We start from the raw sequence: 16,463 nt of genomic DNA, 5'->3' as shown, positions 1-16,463 counted from the left end.
CCAGAGACTGATGTTTGAACCATGCTACATTGTTTAAGTTGCATATTATTCTATATAACACCATTTTACTAACTACACCACTGTAAATGATGAGATTTGAGCACCCAGAGATTTTGATATCTTGGAATAAAACTGCAATAGATATAAGGATCAAAGAGTGGATCTGTTAAATGGCTAGAGGGTGAAAACGAATATGCTTATATATTAGAGTAGTGCTCAGTGCATAGCAAAATTAAGGATTATTATTTTGATGTTTTTCTGATTATTTTCTAACTGCAGTTGGTTGAACCCATGGGTGCACAACCCATGAATACAGAGTCTCAACTGTACTATTATCTTTACTTTCTGCTTGCTGGTTCTCTCTCATCTCAACATTCATAACATAATCTCAACATTCATAACATGAGGGAAGCCTACCAGCAGGATAGTAACATATCTGGGTGTTCCCTGGGTAATGTCTTTATAGACAGCCGATTCTCTCACACCAGAAGCGACTTGCAGTATGTTCTCAATTCACTTCTCACACAATAAAAGGAAAGCCACTCTTGCTGCCAAACCATATGTATTATTATGGTATTTATTTATATCCTGCTTTTCCTGAGGATTAGGAGACAAATTAGTTTTAGCTTTACAGCGCCTTTAGTCCAAGAGTGCTGATATCTCACCAAACTACAAATACCAGAGTTTCATAGCAGTGAGCAACTGCAATTAAAGTGGAATCAAACTGCATTAATTCTACAGTGTAGAGGCACCTGTAGAGCTGAAGAGACCAAAAAAGGCATGCCAGTTAGGAATAGACAATCAAACAGTCTTCTGACAAACAGTTTTATTTCTTCCCAAAATATTTAAAGTTGGGGCTTTTATACTATTTGGGAACAGAAATGATTATCTAGTGAATCCAATTGGTATAAATATAATATATTGTCCTGATAACAAATGATTTCCCACATACCAGCAATACAAGCTCTGAGCCACTCAGAAATAATTGTGTATATTGTTTTTCCCCCAAACCTCAGTAAGCTCCAGTTAGCTGGGCAATCCTGTGCATCTCTAACCAGGAATCAATATTAGTGTGTTCAATGGAGCTTATGTTCAGAAATGCACTTTTTAGGATTGTGGTTTAAATGAAGTTGGAACGGTGTGGCCACTTCCTATCAATCTCCATTTTCTCCTGGCAAACTCTGCTGAGCCTTGATGGGTTGAACTCAGAATAACCTGCTGTTATGCTGATCACTGTGAGGACACCAGAACATCAGACAAAGAAAAAGCAGTGTGATAAACAGGATGAAAAGGGACATGCACCCAATTTCTGGCAAATGCAGAAAATTATTACTCCACTGAGGATGGGGATAAATTCTAAGTGTACACATAAGAAGAAAAATTCCAGGGAGCCACTTGACTAAAGGAGAGGTAAGGGAAAGGTCCAAAACAGGAGATTAAAACCATAAAGTATACTTGAAATGGAAGCACAAAATAAAAACTTATAGATCTTGCACACTGAAAAATATAATTGAAATACATTAAATATTAACAGCAATGACATAATTATACAATTAGATTATTTAAGTACATCCCCAGAGCAATCAATAGTTTTTGAGATCAGCAATAAATCTTGCCCAAATTTTCATTGCTGTCAGGGCAAAAAGAGAAAACTTGCGAGTTACCATGGAGTATCAAACAGGAGATAGAAAATCTTTCATGAAACATTCTTGAAATGTGGATCAAACAGATCCATATTTCAAGAATAAATCCCAAAAGTTTGGTTCTCGGTCCAGAATATAATGAGCAGAAAAGCAAATAATAGGGCAAACTCTTAATTTCTGGGGATCCACAAATACACAGATGGTAAGTTAAAGGGGTGTAAGAATATCTACTACAGGTGTCATTTGATGGGAAAAGGGCTGTAAAGCTTGCTTAAATTTTCAGAATTTGAGCTTTGCTAAGTAAACAGCACTTCGATGGTTAAATGTATAGAGTCTATGTATTTTCAGAAATTGGATTGATATTAGTATCCTATATTTCAGCAGAAGGAACTGACAAAACTACCAGTATTCTTTTATTAAGAAAATCCTATGATGTTTATGGTGACACCATACATTGACATGCGACTTGAAGACCTATACGCACAGAAAGAATCAAGAAAAATTGTGCAAAAAAGACACACAAATCAATTCAAACAGAAAGGAAGAAGACAGAGGAGTATGACAAAGTATGAAAAGAGAAATATGATATGACAGATGGTGTAAGATAACCTGACAGAATAGAAGGTGAAAACTAAGAGGAAAGAAATTAATGAAGATGAAAGTAGATAAAAACAAAACCGCATGTTTAAGTAATATGCAAACCATATAAAATGCTTATTTAATTATACCTTATTTCCTACAGCTTTATGACACATGTCTGCAAGTAATACATGAGCCCTTAGGTGGCACTTGTGTGTGGGATGTGATGAAATTATATTACATTTATTTAGGCATTGTTGTTTAGGCAGTTTGCTATTAAGTGTATCATAACTAGTGAGACAGGCAATGGTTTCTTTTCTTAAATGCTAATTATGTTTTACTAATATTATAGCCTGACCATACTGATGACTGCAAATTATATTTATTACTCTACTTTTGCCTACATACTTCAGCTGTGCTAACACAGATTCACACATCTATGAAACACTGTTTCCTATATACAATGACAAAACTAGAAAAAATGATATAAAAACGACCATAATTTCTTTTAAATTCCGTCATTGTATTCAAAAAGTAAATTGTTATCAACTGAGAATTCAAAGCCAGTAGGAACAATCACAAAACAGATAATGATCCTAAGTTAAAAAAAAAATCAAAATGGGATGTGCACTGTAGAATTAATGCAGTTCAACACCAACTTACTAGCTATTTTGGCCCTTCTCAGGGGTATAGCTGTAGAAGGGACAACATGAGGACACTGTTCAATGATATTTTCTTTCATTTCCCAAATTTCTAGCATGGCAGTAATTTAAAGCAGTGGAATTTAGAAGTATCTTCTGCAAAGTGCACTGTAAACACTGGACATTGTTGCTAACAGATTTGTATAAGTGGACAGCTGTCAAAAACCTTTTACTGTTGCCGAATTTTTCATGATCCTAACATTGAACTAAGGATACTTCATTTGGAGTTGGGAACCACAGTTTAAGACACACCATTCTAGGGTACCAGATCCAAATTTTTACAAGATCTATTCTAGTGAAATTTATGTAGATAATTCCACAGTCTAAGCAAAACACTCACCTCAGCCTCCACCAATATCTCCAGAGGGAAACATGCTGGGAAGGAAGGAAAGCTTCACAGCTGAAGCCTGTCATTTACATAGTTCATTGGCTTGATCATTCCCCAAGAGATAATCCCCTACTGAGTCAAATTATATTTGTTGGGGGCATATTTGCCTCCTTTGGCCTATTATTCCCAAATGATCTTGGAAGTAGAAAGCTGCTAATTTGTTCCAATGTTGTTTCTCGATAATGTTGTTTCTGTCTTCTAAACACAATCTTGGAATAACAGTATCACAGTTTGCACATTTTAAAGTATGCCCAGCTCGTGTCTCTTTATTACGTGATTAAATCCAAATTAGAAAACAAAACAAAGTGTGTGCATCTGTTTGTGGATGAGGGGGATTCAAGAGTCCAAGGAGAGCAAATCGACCTACAGCAGACAGGCAAGCAGAAGGGGCCAAAAAGAGCCACCTCACTGTCCCCTGGCCTCTCTGTTAGCTGCTGGCTGGCTGGTCCGTCTCGGAGGGTTCAATGCTGAAGGGCTGTTGGGCTTGGAAGGAAGGGACAGTGGTGGCTTCCGGGGCCTTTGGCGGCGGGGCTTTGCTCAGGGATTTGTAGATGCCCATGGCCTGGGCCACCATGCTGCTGATGTCTCCTGTGCTGGAGGGACAGAGAACGGTGTTGGACTCCTTCACCAGCTTAGAAAAGGCACTCACGTACTGCTCGGCCACAGAGAGATACTGCCGAGTTGCCGTTCTGCTGTGTAAGAGCAGCTACCTCCGCTTTGGCCTTTGCCTTCACCACAAAAGCACTGGCCTCCCCCGCAACCTGGTTGATTTGCTCTGCTTTTTCTGCTTCAGAGGTCAGGATCTGAGCCTGCTTTTGTCCTTCTGCCTCACTGATGGCAGACTCTCGCGTGATTTCCAACTCCAGGACAGTGGCCCGCTTGCGTCTCTCGGCCTCCACCTGCATGTACATTACGGCTCTTGTATAAGGTCTGGTGGATGAATGGCATAAGCACTTTGCATTGTTTTAAACTTTGTATATCGTATTTTATGACTATTTTAACTGTTTTAACGTTTTAGTTCATTGTATATTAGTGTAACGGCATCAATTGCCACTTGTAAGCTGCCCTAAGTCCCCTCGGGTGAGAAGGGCGGGGTATAAATAGTGGAAATAAATAAATAAATGGACTCCTTCACACGGGACAGCACCTGGATGTCCTTGATCTTGTAGCACAGGCACCCGATGCCCCAGTAATCTGAGGCCTGGTTGATGGCGTCCACAATGCTGGCATTCAGGCTTTCACGCTCCCAGAATACTTTGTCGAGGGAGAGCTTTCCCAGCTCCAATCGCATGGTGGTCTGGGCCAGCTGGGTTATGGCATACTCTGGGTCCTCCACTCCATAGCTAGCCTTGTAAGGGTCCATGATGCGCAAGTACAGGACGCCGTCGATCTGGAGAGTCATGTTGTCATAGATCACAGCCGACTGCTCAGGCACATTGATGACAATTTTCTTAAGACTTTGCACATAGTGAATGTGATCCAGTATTGGGATGAGGAAGGGCTCCAGGATCTGGGCTCCAGGATCTGGTCTGGGCTCCAGGATGCGGTGGAAGTGTCCCATCTGCTCCCACCACCCAGGTTAGTGCTATTGCAGCACTAACAGAACCACGGTGTTCATGGGGAGGCTGGAAGACCATCGCTGGGACACCAAGGACAACCAGGCTGGGCGCAACGGCCGCCTGCCACTCTCCCGGAAGAGGAAGAAGAGGGCCCCAGCCACCTTCCACGCCGCCAGCATTGCCTCCTCCTGCCTTCCCCTTTTAAAATATGCAGCATATAAATTATTGATAAGATCGCTATATACATGTTATTTTGTACCTTTAACTCTCATCTAAGGGAAACATATATTAGGGTTTTCTTGAAAATAGTTACTCAAAGTAGTTTACCAGCACCTTCCTCTAAGGCTGAGTAAATGATTTATCCAAGGTCAGCCAGTGGGTTTCCACAGCTGAGTAAGGATCTTAAAAGTACTCACTCAAAATAAGACACTATGCCACTTTGGCTCTACTACATATTTACCTTTAGGATGTGCACAGCTCACACTGGATTTCAAAAGACAAGTAGACTGTGTTCAGAAATGAAAAATCTTTGCTTCAAATTCTATATTCTCCATGACAATGTCAGTCATTCAAACTGCTCTTAGAAAATAGAAGCTAAAAAACAGTATTCTGGGAATCAGTGAAAGACTTATGTATCTACAGTATGTATTTTTACATATCAGCTGCTGCATTCTGCAGATGGCTTTGAAATGCTTCTTTCATAGTACCTCAAGCAGCTATGCAAAGTATGACTCAGCAACTCAATTTCAATTTTTAACCTAAAATGGGAGAAGTAGCAGAACCAGCAAGATAATTCCTGCTGGAATTTTTGATCACAAAAAGTGACCCATCTGACAAATTGTGTTATATATTGACATTCTATGGATACTCTACAGAAATTAGGGTTTTGAGAAAATTAAATTAGGTTTCAACAATTATATTTTATTACAAGGATAAATCAGATTTCTGAAAAATCCTAGACTATGCCTCAGAGGTTGCATGCTGGTCCATGTTCTACTTTTGTTGTGGCTTGGCTCCTCCTAAATCAGGAAGAGGGAACTTGCTGTGTCATCTAAACCAGTTACTATTAGTTTCTGGTTTCAAAAAATGCCAAGAATATTAAACATAGAATAAACTTTCATTTGCAATCTGGCTTGTAAGGAGCACAAGAAGCACAACAGAGCCCTGGTATGGACAACATAGGAAGCTCCCTGTTCCGGCTAGCAGCAGTGTTTCTTCTGTTTCTGAAATCCTGTCCATTTATGACAGTCTAGGCAGAAGATATGGTGGGCTTTGCTGGACTTTTCACCAGGTGGGAGATTTATTCCCATTCACTCACTTCAGCTCAAAGCCAATTGGGGAGATTTTTTTATGCCAACTCAAGTCTGATGAGGCTTCTTTCCTCTAGAGGACCAGGACAAGCATCATCCTCCCATCTCTAATGCGTTTTTCCTGTTCCTACTGCCCACTTTTCCCAGTATTGTTTGATTTTTTTTTCTAATAAGTCATGTCATTTTATGATATGCCTTTACATTTTGGTCTCTGGGGGAAGGTTCAGACTTGATTCGCTCTTTCACTTATTTATTCAGTTTGGCAATTTGTGATAGCCACAAAATACCAGCACCACATCTCTAATGAGATGATTCTCGTCATGTCAATTTTCTTCGTTGTATAGCTTTCACAACTGTATAGTGTGAAAGCTATACAACGCTGAATTAATTTTAGTAAGTCAACTTGGGTGTTAGCTCTGGGAACAAAACATATACAGTGTTCCCTCACTTATCGCTGGGGTTAGGTTCCAGGAGCACTCGCAATAAGTGAAAATCCACAAAGTAGGAACGCTGTATTTATTTTAATATTTATATATTATTTTAGTAGTTATACACTATTTTAAGTCTTTATCGACCAACTGTGTGTTGATAAATTGCCTCCTTCTCCTCCCGTTGCTACTTGGGCTCCTTTTCTCTCCCTTTGGCTTCTCCTTCATCATTTCCTTAGGCTGTAAATTGTAATTTTTTATGATTTATAATAGTCTTCTAGAGTTTATTGAAAAACCGCAAAACAGCGAATATGCAAAAAGTGAACTGCGAAGTAGTGAGGGAACATTGTAATACAAATACAAATGTATCTAAATAATTATACAATAATTCATTCTGTCATGAGTTTGTTTTGTTTCAAGCATTCTTCTGTATTCTTTAGGAAGAGCTTTCTTTTTAAAAAGAATCCATTCTATGCCCATCCTCATGAACACATAATCTAATGGCTTATTTAATATTCTGTTCCCCCATCAATGTCTACAATAGTTTTTCTATCAATAAATTACTGTTGTTTGCTATTAAAGACCTCTTCTTCACTGGCTGACCTTTCATGGCTCATATATTTGCAACATTAAGACATTTTATTCTAATATTCACATTTTTTCTTATCACACTTCACTTCAGTTTTGCTTGATATTTTACCATTTTTAACTCAACATTGAGTGGATTTAGGAAAATTTATTGCATTTATTCCATGTAGGTATGTTCTAATTTTACTTTACCAGTCTTTGATAACTTTAATAAAAACCTACAAGCAGCAATTAAGAACTAAATAGGCATAAAATACAAAACAGGCAAATGGCAGCTACATAATGGTGGACAAAAAAGTTATATGTGAAGATTAATGCTATTCAGACTGAAGAATACTGGGACTAATTTTCTATTTAACTGACTATGAATACAATGAACTGTTCTATTCTATGTCTCAGACACTATTTAGACTTCCAGATGCAACAGAGTGAGGAAGAGAGAACTGGGAAGGGACAAGGTCAAATAATGTCCATTTTGAATTGCTTTATGTTTGGTGAATGTGACAGTTCCTTTGAGACAACTTTCTAGTTGAAATGGGAAGTTTCTGGTTTTCATACATCTTTAGGAATGACCTAAAGCCAGTACATCGGGGTAGGCTGATGAAAGATTAAATGCACCATCCCAGACGAAAGCTAGCTGAGGCCCACAGGACTGCCTGCATAGCAGAGAAATAGGCTCTACACAGGCAACACCTGAGAATATAGGATAAAAAGGTCTCAAGGAAAAAAAGAGACAACATCTTTGCTCTGTAGTGTGAATCTGGACTGATGCTCTATGGATTATTGGCTATGTGGATTTTGGACTGTACACTTGACTGTTGTATTTTGGTTTCCAACTTGGACTTCTGACTCTGCTGTTTTCAGACTGCAAGCTTTGTTGACCCGGGACTGGAATTCTGGTTTGTGCTTGTTCCTGAATGCATTCTGAAACAATTTTGGTGTGACCATGGCAACTTGGACTCAGAACTTGGGCTTTATCCTACTCTCAGTGGCTTCTGTGTGTTAAAACTATTAGCTACAAGGACTCTAGTACTTAGGGCTATTTCTGTTAATATAACTGGACTTTGTCTGACTCTTCTGTTGCTTGGGAAACCTTTCTTCGTTTAACTGAGAGCCAACATGATATGACAAGGCATTGGAGATATTTTGCCCCAGACTCATACAATGTTTCCATATTGCCCATCAAGAACAGGTTTGAAAAAATATATTCATAATTCTGCTACGGATTACATTAAATGGGACATGCTACAAAACTTCAGCCTCGAAGAAATTGGTGCTTCTGTTTAAGGCCAGAGGTCTCTTGGAACAAAAACTCTGTAGGGTATTCCAGGCCTAGAGAACAGCAAAAAATGACATTATTTTGCATGAGCAAGGCCTTCAATTGCTGGTTAATTGCATCTCTCTTCTATGCTTGCCAGCACAGCTTATATGCTCCCCCTCCACCTTTTCAGCTGATTTTAAAATGTCCTAGTTTTTCTCTATTCCAAATACTTCTCCCACTTTCCCCTTCATCTTCATCTTATTTCAACTGTTGCAACTTGAGTCCAAACTCCCAAAGTACTTTGCACTCAATTGGTCAGCCTTCCAGATCTACATATGGGTTTTGTACCCATGAATCAAAAACATATGGGGAAGGGTGGATCCCAAAAGCAAATCTTGATTTTTGTCATGAATGAGCATTACACTGATTCGTAATCATGCCATGTTGTAGTCTCCCAACATTTCAAAGATCTCAGGCTCTCTCCAGCACTTGTCTGACTTGTTCCTAATTTTAAGAGACACCATTTTACTACGCCACTGGGTATAATGGAACTTGAACATCAACAGATCTTGATTTCCACCTGGGTGAAGGTGTACTGCACTGCAGGGGATTGTAAGGGCTCATTGTAATTCAGAGGGAGGAAAGGGAGAGGATGGAAGGAATCTTCTTCCTAGTAGGATCAGACAAAATTAAAATATTGCAGTCTCTCCTGGTTGTGCATTCTTCCTCAAGAAAACTTGCCATCTGAGCCACATTCTTATTTGGCCCAAATGTCTTAGTTTTCAGCTGTGAAATATTAGAGGATAGAAATTTATGATGAAGGCTTCATCAGTGGAACATTCGAATAGGCGGATGGTCTGATATTTCTCTGTTTGTTTTACATATGAGAAGAGATAAATAAATAAAAGGACACTTCCACTACGCAACTAGCTGGAAATAACTCACATGTTTAAAGTTGGCAGCTAAACAAAAGATCCTCTTGCCTAAAGGTCCCTGCAGACATAGTTAAGGAGCAGGTGTGCATCCCACATGGCAATGTAGATGGGGCCAAAGAAGTGACCATGCTAAGCAAACAACTAGTCTGATGAGGCAAAGCAGTTTTCCTAAAAGTTGTATGTCCTTGAAATTTCAAAAAAGAGCAACCTTTTCATTGGACTTTATTAACATACATATTATTTATATTATTTATAAAGCCATCTATGTATATATTATATATTTTTATTCCCAAAGTAATGTCCACATTAGTTAACTGCAACAACAAAAAAAAAACAGTTTTGTGGGACCTTGGTCATTAACCTTTTTATGATATGAAAATACACCTGGACATTTTTAGATTAGCCTATTTTTTAATAGGAAAACTCTGCTTATTTGAGTTTATTTCTGCGCTCCCTTTTTTAAATGCTCAGTGCTGTATTGTGCAGCCTTTGTCTCAAAGGATAGATGTGAAAAGCATCTAGAAAAATAACTCCCCCTTTATGACTTCTGTCCAGTGTTGTCTTCCTGACACGGGAGGTGAAAAATGTAATGGAGTGTTATTTGCAAAAATAAGCACCCAAGTGCTGCTCGAAGTGACAGCGGAAGCCATTAAATCCATCTGCAAATACACACACATACACCCATTGTGCTTGCATGGTTGCCAAGTTACTCAGTCAAGATCACAAGTAGAGCCACAGTAGCAAGGAGAAGAATTTGTACACAACCCTACATATTCTCCATTTTGTGCACTGTCTGCAGTGGAAAGGCAGAATCTTAATATAAATAAATGTATCCTTACTTCTGGAACAGTACAATGTAATTCCCCATGCAAGGAAATTACCATGTGCTGTGCCAGAACATCTGAGCAGGCTTTGCGCCATCTGAGGTTAGTAAGCAAACAAAGAAAAGCACCATACAAGATAGCCTGTTTAACAAGCTGAGTGGATAGGATCACAAACATTTATCAACAAATCTTTTTCTCTCTCCCCTAGATGATCCTGATGTATGTGAGAAGTCATTGTGTGGGTGGCAAGCAGTTAAAAAACTCATCAATTGTCATTCTACAAGGAGACAAAGAATTTTATTCAACATGAGCCTGTTAAATTTCAGGGATTACAGTGTTTGATGAGCATTATTTTAAAGTCATTATGATGTAAAAAAATAACAAAGAGGGCAAAGATGACTATGTGGATCTGTAGGACATGCTAATTATGTCTCCTGACTTCACAACTCTCATTTATATTTAATTAATGGAAGAATGGCTCATTTTTTCAATAAAAGAAGCCCGATTAAATACACCAGACTGGGTTTCCCTTTGGACAATATTAACAATGAACAAATTAGTCAAAGTAGAAAACAGAATCACTGGGTACTAACAAAAATCTATCGCTTCAGCACAGTGGTTTTACATTTGAAGTCTACACAGTTCCCATCCCTTCCTCTGCAACCATAAAAGAATGATTTTCTTTCTTATTGAGAAAGAGATAGTAAACTATGAATGGTAATACTTACAGTAATGTTTCTAGGGCCTCCCCCTCTATATACTCGACATGTAAGCTACTAACAAAGCTTCCAAAGCCACTAGAGAACTGCATTATGCACCTGATAGTGGAGCATGGAATATTGTGGGGTTTGTTTTCATGAGATCACCTCATTCATTTTGCTGCTATGGAGACTGCCATGTTCCTTGTTACATCTGCCCCAAACTCACTAAGGAGCCATATACTTCAACTAGAGACATCAGATAGTTCGCTGTGTAATTTTGCTATCCTTTGTCTACCAAGATAGACCACAGCAATTGATTCTATATCCCTTGAGATGAAATATAATAATCACATCTCAAGCTGATGTTTCTAGCCTGCAGTCTCTAGCAATGGACTTTAACTATAGATTCTATGGCCTTAACAGGTGGCCTGCATGAGGGTTTTAAAAAATATATTTTCTATTTTTTTCTCCAGTCCTCGAGTCTGTAAAACCCAGCTTTATATACTGCCCAGGAAGACACAAAAGCAGAGGTTTTTAAACAATGGTATTTTACTGGTTCAATAAAGTAATATGATATGCATCCAAGGAATATATAGTGTCAATTAAGGTAAAGTGACTTTTGAAGGACAGGTTGCTTACCTGTAACCGTGTTTCTTCGAGTGTACTCTGTGAATTCACACTAATGGAGAGGCTGCGCCTGCGCAGACTCCAACGGATACTCTTCCAAGCTAAAGTTTGAAATTTGGCGGTAACCCCGCCCCTCTCCCCGGAGGGTATAAAAGGGCGCCCTCCGCGCTCACTCCCCAGTTCCTACGCCGCAAAGGCGACGAGAAAGGGAGAGGTTTGCATGTGGGGAAGGAAGGGCAGGATTGTGTGAATTCACAGAGTACACTCGAAGAAACACGGTTACAGGTAAGCAACCTGTCCTTTTTCTTCGTGTACTCTGTGAATGCACACTAATGGAGACTAGCAAGCTGAGGTATAGGAAGGTGGGATAGCAAACCCGACAACGAGTTTAATGTCCAAACAACACATTTATTAAGCACAAGGTGCAAATGCAAGTGCAATGGTCAAACAACGTAACAGCATATAGTGCAGAGCTGGTCCCAGACATTAGGATCCAGAAAACAATCGCAACATTGTATGTGAACGATAGTCTGTAAGAAATACAGAGGTAAGTATAATCAAATTTCCTGAAAAGTAGGCAGAAGTATCGAGGAAAAACAAATCACAGTGTAATTGGTAAGTATAGTACACAAGCACTACATTAATAAACCCTTGAACATATCCTGTGAAATAAGGCCTGAGAGACATCATTGAACTCGTAAAGAGAAAAACATGAGAACTGGCTCTGAGTAAGGCAAGGAACGTTAGGAAAGGCAGGAGGAAAGGATGGACCTGGCAAAGGCCGAGTCCCTGAGGTTCTTTGAGTCCATCCTGTAGTGTGAAACAAAGGTGGATGGGGTGAACCAGATAGCCGCTCGACAGATGGAATCTAGAGGGACACCCCGGAGGAAGGCAGTAGAAGTGGAAAGGCCCCTTGTCGATCTAGGGCGGATCGAGGGGGGGTGGGCGTTTAGCCAACTGGTAGGCAAGTTCAATAGCCTGAGCAATCCAGTGTGAGAGTCTTTGAGAAGAAAGTGGTTCGCCCAGCTTATGGGTAGCATACGCCACAAAAAGTCTAGGCGACTTACGTATGTCTTTAGTCCTGTCTCTGTAGAAGAGGAGGGTTCTTCTGAGGTCCAGGAGATGGAGTTTCCGCTCCAAAGCAGAAGAAGGATTAGGAAAGAAAGCAGGGAGTATTATATCCTGGTTAAGGTGAAAAGCGGAGACCACCTTAGGTAGGAAGGTGATGTCCGGGCGAAGAACAGCCCTGTCGTGGTGGAAGCGGAGGTAGGGTTCGTCCACCCGAAGGGCAGCCAGCTCTGAAGGCCTGCGCGCAGAAGTGATAGCGACTAGGAAGGCAGTCTTCCAAGAGAGAAGGTGAAGGTCGGCGGAGGCCATGGGAGCTGAAACCAGTTGAGAAAGGACGAGTTCGAGGCTCCACCCAGGGGTCGGAGGCTGAACTGGAGGACGGAGGTTGTTATAACCTCGAAGAAAGGTCTTAATGAGGTTGTTAGTGAAAAGAGAGGGTTGTCCTTGGCATTGGAAATGCCAGGAGAGAGCGGCGAGATAGGATTTTATCGAGGCCAGAGAGAGTTGACGATCCACGAGAGAAAGTAGGAAGTCCAGGACTAGCGGGATCGAAGTGGAGGAGGGGTCGACGTCCCGGTCCCGAAGAAAAGTTTGGAACTTAGTAAGCTTGTAAGCATAAGGCTCTTGACGTAGCCGGCTTGTGAGCGGAACGAAGGATCGCCTGCAGGTCTGGATGGAGAGAATTTATGGAAGTATCCTCCAAGCCGTTAGGTGTAGGGACGGAACGTCGGGGTGGAGGACCTGTCCCCTCTGCAAAGATAGGAGATGAGGGAGAGTCGGGAGAGTGCAAGGAGGCTCTGCGCACATCCGGAGTAGAGTAGGGAACCACGGCTGGCGTGGCCATGCGGGGGCAATTAGGATGGCCGATGTCGGCGTCAGATAGAGTCTCTCTATTACCCTCGAGATTAGAGGGAAGGGAGGAAAAAGGTAAACGGGTTTGAGAGTCCAATCAAGGAGAAATGCGTCTCCGAGACAGCCTGGAGTCGAGTTTGGAGGGAGTCTCGCTCCGAGGCGAGGAAGTTGAGCGTTCGAGGGGGAGGCAAAGAGGTCTAGAGTTGGCCAACCCCAGCCTTCGAAGACGGATTACAGGACTTCGGGATCGAGACGCCACTCGTGGGGGGAGGTCGTCACTCTGCTTAGAGAGTCTGCTAGTGTGTTTTGGGCACCCGGTAGGTGAACCGCCGAGAGGGTTATGTGTCTCGGTATGCACCATAGCCAGATGTCCATTGAAAGAGCCATCAGCTTCCTCGAGCCCGTACCTCCTTGTTTGTTGATGTAGTACATGGCTACTACGTTGTCCGTTTGGATTAGAACAGTCTTGTGGGGAAGAAAGCGAGCAAACGCTCGGAGAGCTTTGAAGATTGATAACAGTTCTAGAAAGTTTATGTGGTGAGACTTTTCCTGATCGGACCAAAGGTCCCTGACGGTGAGGTTCGACATGTGAGCTCCCCACACAAAATTGGAGGCGTCAGTCGTGATGGTGACTGACGGAAGCGGGGAATGGAAGGGAAGTCCCACACAAACGTTCGCTGGGTCCTGCCACCAACGAAGGGAGAGGCGAACTTGGTGCGGTACCATGAGAAACCTCGAGCTCGGGTGCCGATGGTGTTTGTAGGAGTCTATAAACCATCTTTGGAGAGGTCTGAGACGCAGTCTGGCGAAAGGGGTGACCATGACCGTGGAGGCCATATGACCCAGAAGGACTTGGACAGAGTGGGCTCTGACCCTGCGGTTGTGGAGGAGGAGAAGAAGGTGCTGTTGAAGGGCTAGGAACCTGTCTCTCGGCAGGGAGCAGTTTCCGCAAGAGAGTTGAAGAGAGCTCCGATGAAGCGGATTTCTGTGGTCGGGAGGAGTTGGGATTTTTCGAAGTTCAACTGAAGGCCCAGCCGTTGTAGAAGAGAGAGGGTTAGAAGAGGATGCGACAATCATCCAATCGTCCAGATAAGGAAAGATCATTATGCCTCGATTTCTTAGATTCGCTGCCACCACGGCGACCACCTTCGTGAAGACCCTTGGGGCCGTCACGAGGCCGAAAGGGAGAACTGTGAACTGGTAAGACTGTCCCAGGAGCTTGAAGGAGAGGAAGCGTCTGTGGGATCGGCGTATCGAAACATGAAAATACACGTCCCGTAAGTCTATAGAGGCAAAGTAGTCTCCGTGTCGGAGCACTGGGAGGATGGAGGCTACCGAGACCATTCGAAATTTTGAAGGTAGAATGAAGAGGTTTAAGGCTCGCAGGTCGAGGATGGGCCGAAGACCTCCGCCTCTCTTGGGAACCGTAAAGTATTTCGAGAAGAAACCTCGAGTGTCCTGCCCAGAAGGAGAAGGCTGGATTGCGCCCTTCGCCAGAAGGGAGTCGACCTCGGAGCAGATCTCCGGTGAAAGGTCGGTGTGAAGGATGTGACCCGTGGGGGGCAAAGTTTCGAATTCCAAGGCGTAGCTGTCCCTGACAATGCGGAGAACCCAGGCATCTGAGGTGATAGACTCCCATTCGTGGTAGAAAGGAGCTAGACGATCGCGGAAAGAGCAGAGAGGAGAGTTTTGGTCGGAGCTGAAGAAAGGCATGGTAGTGGCAATAGTAGTGTAGGTAGAAGTGTCCCCGAGAGAGTGGGTGTCAGGCCCGACGTTGGGGTTGTGGCATAGCTGTAGCACCTTTGCCTCGACCTTTCGGGACCTGGTGCTGGCGGCGAGTTTGTTGTTGGTGACTGTGGTGACTCGAGCTCGACGAACATCGAAACGGTTGGTGACGAAAAGGCTGAGGGAAGTGACGGTATCGTTGAGGGAACCATCGGGTCCGTTGAGCCTGGGGCTGATCGGTCCCGCATTTTGATGCGAGGATCTTGAAGTCATGGTTGGACTTCAGTTTGTCATTAGTGCTTGAGTTGAAAAGACCCTGAGTGTCGAAGGGAAGGTCTTCGATCACTTGTCGAGAGGAAGAAGAGAGTCCTGAGGACCGAAGCCATGCATGTCGTCTGATCGCAATTGCGTGGGCAATCATCTTTCTGGCGGTATTGCCGGTGTGTTTCGCCATTTGGATTTGGTGGTGTGCAAGGGAGTCCGCCTCCTGTTGGAGGGTTGAGAGAACTGACCGGTCTTCGTCAGAAAGTTTGGCGAAGAAAGGTTGGGCTTTTTCCCAGAGGATCTGTTGATAAGCGCCCATACAGGCTCCGTAGTTCGCCATACGGCAAAGGAGGAGAGCGCTGGAGTACAGCTTGCAGCCTACAGCATCGAATCTTTTACCTTCCCTGTCGGCAGGGGAGTTGGACTGTCGACCTGACAATTGGGAGGCCTTTACCACCATGGAGTTTGGATCAGGGTGATGTTTGAGCCATTCCAAGGCTTCATCATCGGTTCGGTACCAGGCCTCTATTTTCTTAGAGGTTGGAGGTATCGAAGATGGAGTCTTCCAAGATGCCTGGATTACGTCCAGGAGGAATGGAAGAAAAGGCAGCAAGGTGGCTGGTGGGGCTTGAGCCTGGACCCTCTTGAAAAAAGGGTCGGTAACAGCTTTTGAGGTTTGTTTAATTTCCATCCACAGAGCGTCTGCCATTCTGACCATATGGTCGGAGAAAGCCCGGATATTATCCGTCGGGGAGGGCGGGTCGACCTCGTAGGCATCGTGAGGCGGGGAGAGGTCGAGGATCGACTCGGGGTGTTCGATATCGGGGTCATCCTCCTCGGGCCCTTGAGGGGACCGGGGAGGAGAAACAAGCGCAGAGTCCTGTTGAGGTATCACCTCAAGAGCAGCAGCAGCAGGCTGTGGACGAACGCCCTTGGAGGCAGAGGCCTGGGCGGCACGAGCTAGGCGCGTCATCTGTCTGCCCCTCTCCGGTGTTTGAGACGGAGGGAAA

General features: G+C 42.9%; 2 protein-coding genes across 3 annotated transcripts in view; both read right to left on the bottom strand.

Annotated features, from left to right (window-relative positions):
* Positions 1–16,463, bottom strand: part of slc44a5 (solute carrier family 44 member 5) — a 268,997-nt gene that overhangs the window by 207,881 nt on the left and 44,653 nt on the right. The gene's annotated exons all lie outside the window — the stretch shown is intronic.
* LOC134298351 (stomatin-like protein 2, mitochondrial) lies at positions 3,847–4,370 on the bottom strand. Its single transcript, XM_062978146.1, has one exon. The coding sequence runs from the start codon at positions 4,220–4,222 to the stop codon at positions 3,944–3,946; it is 279 nt and encodes a 92-aa protein (XP_062834216.1). The 5' UTR covers positions 4,223–4,370; the 3' UTR covers positions 3,847–3,943.

This window comes from Anolis carolinensis, chromosome 4 (genome assembly GCF_035594765.1).
Source record: "Anolis carolinensis isolate JA03-04 chromosome 4, rAnoCar3.1.pri, whole genome shotgun sequence".
NCBI classification, from domain to species: Eukaryota; Metazoa; Chordata; class Lepidosauria; order Squamata; family Dactyloidae; genus Anolis; species Anolis carolinensis.
Note: the sequence above shows the minus strand (reverse complement) of the source record. Positions and strands in the feature narration are given on the sequence as shown.